Source organism: Palaemon carinicauda, unplaced genomic scaffold (genome assembly GCF_036898095.1).
Source record: "Palaemon carinicauda isolate YSFRI2023 unplaced genomic scaffold, ASM3689809v2 scaffold2652, whole genome shotgun sequence".
NCBI lineage: Eukaryota > Metazoa > Arthropoda > Malacostraca > Decapoda > Palaemonidae > Palaemon > Palaemon carinicauda.
The window spans coordinates 1-7,500 of record NW_027170301.1 but is presented as its reverse complement, the minus strand read 5'-3'; the positions used below and the strand labels follow the sequence as shown (position 1 = coordinate 7,500).

Below are 7,500 nucleotides of genomic sequence, written 5' to 3'. Positions count from 1 at the left end.
TTAAATGATATGATTATCGATATATTAATTCATTCACCACATTATCTTTTATTTTATAATATTCACGAAATTATTTGATATTTGAAATTAAAAGAATATTTTTTTTTTCTAAATTCATGTCTTGGAATTATAATTGTAATTTATTTACCACGATAGTTTTTTTTTTCCTAATAACCCAAATTGAAATGATTTTTTTTTATATTAATAACATGGTTTTTTTTTCTTTATCCTCCAATTTGACGAGAATTTTTGTGTTCTTTTTCTAGAATATAATATTTTATTGGTTTTCCATTTTTCTAATATCGATTTTTTTTTCTATTTTAATGTCATAGTAAAGTATTTTTATTCATTTACTCCGATTTGACGATTTTTTTTGTGTACCTTTAGTAAATGATAAGAAAGTTTATTTTTTAATATAATAATAAGATAAAGTTTTTTTTTTTTTTCATTTCCATCTGATTTGACGAGTTTTTTTAATGTGCATTTACTAGAAAGAATTTGTTTTTTAATATTTTCCCATTATATAATGACAATATATCTTTCCAATATAATAAAAAAAAAAACATTTGGATTTCTACCATCTTCCACCATTAAGAAAAAGCCAGAACTCTACCATAATGGAAAAATATCTGTGTTACGTCATCCATGGAAAAGAAAATCTAGAAATTACTCCAAATTCAAATTGACGTATCACAATAGAATTCAATCAGATGGAAATAACTTTGTTCTAACTTGAACAAGACAATATTAATATGTTCTAAGAATGTTCTCTTTTATGAAGATACAATCACACTGATCTCACATTCGATTATCGTAATAGTGGAAGTGAAGATAAAAATGATCTCATACTTTATCATGCAATGTTGTTGGTAGTCCGGCTGATCTCACATAATCACACAATATTGTAATTAAAAGTCCAGCTGATCTCACATAATCATGCAATATTGTAAGCAAAAGTCCAGCTTATTTCACATAATCATGCAATATTGTAAGTAAAAGTCCAGCTTATCTCACATAATCATGCAAAATTGTAAGTAAAGGTCCAGCTCATCTCACATAATCACGCAATATTGTAAATAAAGGTCCAGCTTATCTCACAAAATCACGCAATATTGTAAGTAAAAGTCCAGCTTATCTCACATAATCATGCAATATTGTAAGCAAAAGTCCAACTGATTTCACATAATCATGCAATATTGTAAGTAAAAGTCCATCTTATCTCACAATCACACAATATTGTAAGTAAAAGTCCAGCTGATCTCACATGATCACACAATATTGTAAGTAAGAGTCCAGCTGATCTCACATTATTACACAATATTTTAAGTAAACGTCACACTTATCTTACATAATCACACAATATTTTAAATAAATGTTACACTTATCTCACACTTGATTCTTACACTAGTGAAAACAAAAGTCACACGTATCAAACTCGATTATTGCAATAAAGGAATCAGAATTCAAACTTATCTCACAATTGATCATCGTAATAGTCAGCGTTAAATTCACACTTATCTCACAATCTCGCAATGGTATAAGGAAGAGTTAATCTTGATTTCCGCAACAGTGGGAGAGCAAGTCATACTTTTCTCACTCTCAGTCACGTCATAATGAGAGTAAAACTCAAACTTATCTCATACTTTATCATCGCAATAGCAAAAGCAAAAATCACACTCATGTCACACTCAATCAATAATAATGAAAGGAAGTCTCACTCTTATCTCACACTCAGTCACGTAAAAATGAAAGCAAATCTCATACTTATATCACACTCAGTCACATAACAATGAAAGCAAATCTCACACTTATCTCACATTCAATCATGTAATAATGAAAGCAAATCTCATACTTATCTCACACTCAGTCATGTAATAACGAAAGGAAAAATCACATTCATAATGAAATCAATACTCTACTCAAACTTATCTCACGCAAGCAAACAATAATGTAAGAAAAAAGCAGACTCATCTCACACTCAGTCACGTGATAATGTAAGCAGAAATCACACTTGATTCTAGCAATAGTGGAAACACAATTCACACGTCACTTATCTCACACTCAATCAGTCAATAGTATAATCAAAGTTCACGTTTAATCACACAACAATGAAAGCAAAACTCACACTTATCTCACACAGAAAGTCACAACACTTCAATGGAAAACGTAAAATTTCACACTTACCAGCAATAAAAATCCACACTTAATCACACAACAGTGAAAAATCAAAACTCACACTTACCTCACGCTCAACCACACAACAGTGAAAGCAAAATATCACACTTATCTCACCCACAAAGTCACAGCACTTCAATGGACAACTTAAAATGTCACACTTAATCACACAACAATTAAATACAAAACTCACACTTATCTCACACTTAACCACACAACAGTGAAAGTAAAATATCACACTTATCTCACACACAAAGTCACAGCACTTCAATGGAGGACTTGAAATGCCACACTTACTAGCAATAGAAATCTCACACTTAATCACACAATAGTGAAAAATACAAAACTCACACTTATCTCACACCCAACCACACAACAGTGAAAGTAAAATATCACACTTATCTCACACACAAAGTCACAGCACTTCAATGGACAACTTGAAATGCCACACTTACTAGCAATAAAAATCTCACACTTAATCACATAATTGTGAAAAATACAAAACTCACACTTACCTCACACAACAGTGAAAGCAAAATATCACAGTTATCTCACGCACAAATCTCACACACTTATCTCACACACAAATCTTACACACTTATCTCACACACAAAGTCACACACTTATCTCACAGGAATCTTTCACACTTATCTCACACATAAAGCTCACACACTTATCTCACACACAAATCTCACACACTTATCTCACACACAAATCTCACACTTACCAGCATGTTAGGATCCATCTGATCTAGAACTCTCTTGTCCTCCCGGTACCAGAAAATGTAATCCGGCAGTTGGACCACGTCAGAGATCTGACAGTCCACTTGCACCTGACTTCCTGACTTGACAAATCTGTCTCCTGGAGGTAATATGGCCACCTTTGGTACTGTTGGGAAAAGAGAGAGACACAGAAAGAGATTAATAATGCTTTTTTTAAATATTTTATTTGCTTCTTTGAGGTACTGTTGGGAAAAGAGAGAGAGACAGAAAGAGATTAATAATGCTTTTTTAAATATTTTATTTACTTCTTTGAGGTACTGTTGGGAAAAGAGAGAGAGAGAGAGAGAGAGAGAGAGAGAGAGAGAGAGAGAGAGATTAATTACCTGTATTTTTAATATTTTGTTTACTTCTTTGAGGTACTGTTGGGAAAGAGAGAGAGAGAGAGAGGAGAGAGAGGAGAGAGAGAGAGAGAGAGATTAATTACCTGTATTTTTAATATTTTGTTTACTTCTTTGAGGTACTGTTGGGAAAAGAGAGAGACACAGAAAGAGATTAATAATGTTTTTTTTAATATTTTATTTACTTCTCTGAGGTACTGTTGGGAAAAGAGAGAGACACAGAAAGAGATTAATAATGTTTTTTTTAATATTTTATTTACTTATCTGAGGTACTGTTGGGAAAAGAGAGAGACACAGAAAGAGATTAATAATGTTTTTTTTAATATTTTATTTACTTCTCTGAGGTACTGTTGGGAAAAGAGAGAGACACAGAAAGAGATTAATAATGTTTTTTTTAATATTTTATTTACTTCTCTGAGGTACTGTTGGGAAAAGAGAGAGACACAGAAAGAGATTAATAATGTTTTTTTTTAATATTTTATTTACTTCTTTGATGGTACTGTTGGGAAAAGAGAGAGAGACACAGAAAGAGATTAATAATGTTTTTTTTGAATATTTTATTTACTTCTTTGAGGTACTGTTGGGAAGAGAGAGAGAGAGAGAGAGAGAGAGAGAGAGAGAGAGAGAGAGAGATTAATTACCTGTTTTTTAATATTTTATTTACTTCTTTGAGGTACTGTTGGGAAAAGAGAGAGAGAGAGAGAGAGAGAGAGAGAGAGAGAGAGCAAATCTGTCTCCTGGAGGTAGTATGGCCACCTTTGGTACTGTTGGGAAAAGAGAGAGAGAGACACAGAAAGAGATTAATAATGTTTTTTTCAATATTTTATTTACTTCTTTGAGGTACTGTTGGGAAAAAAGAGAGAGAGAGAGAGAGAGAGAGAGAGAGAGAGAGATTAATTACCTGTATTTTTAATACTTTATTTACTTCTTTGAGGTATTGTTGGGAAGAGAGAGAGAGAGAGAGAGAGAGAGAGAGAGAGAGAGAGAGATTAATTACCTGTTTTTAATATTTTGTTTACTTCTTTGAGGTACTGTTGGGAAAAGAGAGAGACACAGAAAGAGATTAATAATGTTTTTTTTTAATATTTTATTTACTTCTTTGAGGTACTGTTGGGAAAAGAGAGAGAGAGAGAGAGAGAGAGAGAGAGAGAGAGAGAGAGATTAATTACCTGTATTTTTAATATTTTGTTTACTTCTTTGAGGTACTGTTGGGAAGAGAGAGAGAGAGAGAGAGAGAGAGAGAGAGATTAATTACCTGTTTTTTAATATTTTATTTACTTCTTTGAGGTACTGTTGGGAAAAGAGAGAGAGAGAGAGAGAGAGAGAGAGAGAGAGAGAGAGCAAATCTGTCTCCTGGAGGTAATATGGCCACCTTTGGTACTGTTGGGAAAAGAGAGAGAGACACAGAAAGAGATTAATAATGCTTTTTTTAAATATTTTATTTGCTTCTTTGAGGTACTGTTGGGAAAAGAGAGAGAGACAGAAAGAGATTAATAATGCTTTTTTAAATATTTTATTTACTTCTTTGAGGTACTGTTGGGAAAAGAGAGAGAGAGAGAGAGAGAGAGAGAGAGAGAGAGAGAGATTAATTACCTGTATTTTTAATACTTTATTTACTTCTTTGAGGTATTGTTGGGAAGAGAGAGAGAGAGAGAGAGAGAGAGAGAGAGAGAGAGATTAATTACCTGTTTTTAATATTTTGTTTACTTCTTTGAGGTACTGTTGGGAAAAGAGAGAGAGAGAGAGAGAGAGAGAGAGAGAGAGATTAATTACCTGTATTTTTAATACTTTATTTACTTCTTTGAGGTACTGTTGGGAAAAGAGAGAGAGAGAGAGAGAGAGAGAGAGAGAGAGAGAGAGATTAATTACCTGTATTTTTAATACTTTATTTACTTCTTTGAGGTATTGTTGGGAAGAGAGAGAGAGAGAGAGAGAGAGAGAGAGAGAGAGAGAGATTAATTACCTGTTTTTAATATTTTGTTTAATTCTTTGATCTCTTTGGGTGTTTTATTCTATATGTATAAACAGAATTTAATTGCTATGTTATAGGCTCTCTAATTAATTCCCTATTTGAGTAATTTTCTCTTTGATTATATACGTATATATATATATATATATATATATAATTATGTATATATAATTATGTATATGTATATATATATATATATATATATATGGTTATTTCATTCTATCTATATCTATACTCAAAATTTATTTGCTACCTATATGCAACTCAAATTCAATATATTCTTACGGTAAAGATTTTTGGTAGCAAAGGAGTTGTTAGAAATTCTATAACGTTAAACTTTGGCTAAAGCTTATATAGGAAAAGGGACTCTTTAATATGATTATTCAGACGAACATATATACATTTTTAAATATATATATATAAATATATATATATATATATATATACACACACAGTAAAATCCTAGTTATTATACCAAAACCTTCCGACCTTTTCAACGCTACAATTCTATTTCGAAAAACAAAATGATTTTACCAACCGTTTTAATTGCTCTGCTATATTTACAAAATGAGTTCTTTCAACATCGTGCTGAACAAAGCTGTCTATATATGTATATAAATATATATATATATATATATATATGTGTATATATATATATATATATATATACACAGTAAAATCCTAGTTATTATACCAAAACCTTCCGACCTTTCCGACGCTACAATTTTATTTCGAAAAACAAAATGATTTCACCAACCGTTTTAATTGCTCTGCTATATTACAAAATGAGTTCTTTCAACATCGCGCTGAACAAAGCTCTCCGATATACGTACATAATAGATAAAAAAAATATTAAACGTTAAACTCTTCCAATGACTAAAAGAAATAAAATTAAATGAGAAAATAGCTAACATAAAATGTGTATATATTTATGGATTACTGATAAAGGTTGAGGTTTTAAAGGGGGATTGTGGAGGGTTTTGGGGTTGTTATGGGGTTGTTGTGGGGTTGTTGGGGGGTAGGGGGGTTATGCAGTAATCAGAGACTTTATTTTTGTCTATTGTTATGATGTACATCAGTTAAAATGTCAGTGATTAACAGCACATGATTATTTTAATTTCAGCTGATGGTTGAACATTATGGGGAAAATTTATGACAAATGATTCTGCAATTATTATTACTGGATGTTTACTGCTATGATGATATTTTGGTTCCTGGTGTGATAGTATGATTATTCAGTTGTACCTTCACCCCCCTTGCTTAGAGTACTCCGGAGGGAAAGCCATGATCAACTCGGTAGTCTACATTGTCGGTGATGGTGTAGAAAAGTTTTTGTCTGGTGAAAGTAGGTAGAAATTGTTTGTAAGGTTTGATAATTGGAAGTCTTTGGAGGGAAAGAGGCTTAAACCATCACTTTGAACTGTACATAATTGGTGATAGTGACGAAAAGTTTTTGTCTGGTGGAAAAAAGTTTGAAATTATTTGTGAGATTTGATAGTTTGAAGTATTTGGATTGAAAGTCATTACCACCAGTTTGAACTCTACATTGTTGGTGATAGTGACAGGAAGTTTTTGTCTGGTGAAAATAGGTAGAAATTGTTTGCAAGGTTTGATAGAAGTATTTGGAGGGAATGCCATAACCGCCAGTTTGAACCTCTACATTGTAGGCTGAAGAACAGGTTATTAAATCTACTTACTAACGAATGGAAGGCTGAAGAACAGGTTAGGAACTAATAGAGCAGGTTATGAAATCTACTTATTAACAACTTGTAGGCTGAAGAACAGGTTATTAAATCTACTTAATAACGAATGGAAGGCTGAAGAACAGGTTAGGAACTAATAGAGCAGGTTATGAAATCTACTTATTAACAACTTGTAGGCTGAAGAACAGGTTATTAAATCTACTTAATAATGAATGGAAGGCTGAAGAACAGGCTAGAAACTAAGAGAGCAGGTTATGAAATCTACTTATTAACAACTTGTAGGCTGAAGAACAGGTTATGAAATCTACTTATTAACAACTTGTAGGCTGAAGAACAGGTTATTAAATCTACTTAATAACGAATGGAAGACTGAAGAGCAGGTTAGGAACTAATAGAGCAGGTTATGAGATCTACTTATTAACAACTTGTAGGCTGAACAACAGGTTATGAAATGTACTCACTAACGACTCGCAGATTGAAGAGCTGGCTCATCTTGGGCTCGGTGGAGACCTGACACTCGTATTGTCCAGCAT

At 32.3% G+C, this 7,500-nt stretch overlaps 1 protein-coding gene across 1 annotated transcript in view; it reads right to left on the bottom strand.

Annotated features, from left to right (window-relative positions):
- The window catches only part of LOC137636276 (uncharacterized), a 20,759-nt gene extending 13,265 nt beyond the window's left edge, over positions 1 to 7,494 (bottom strand). The window contains exons 1-2 of the mRNA XM_068368704.1: positions 7,429 to 7,494; positions 2,903 to 3,063 (exon numbers count right to left, since the gene is read on the bottom strand). Of these exons, the coding sequence (XP_068224805.1) occupies positions 2,903 to 3,063; positions 7,429 to 7,459 (192 nt within the window). The 5' untranslated portion in view covers positions 7,460 to 7,494. The remainder of the gene's footprint in view (positions 1 to 2,902; positions 3,064 to 7,428) is intronic.
- Between the last annotated feature and the right edge of the window lie 6 nt (positions 7,495 to 7,500).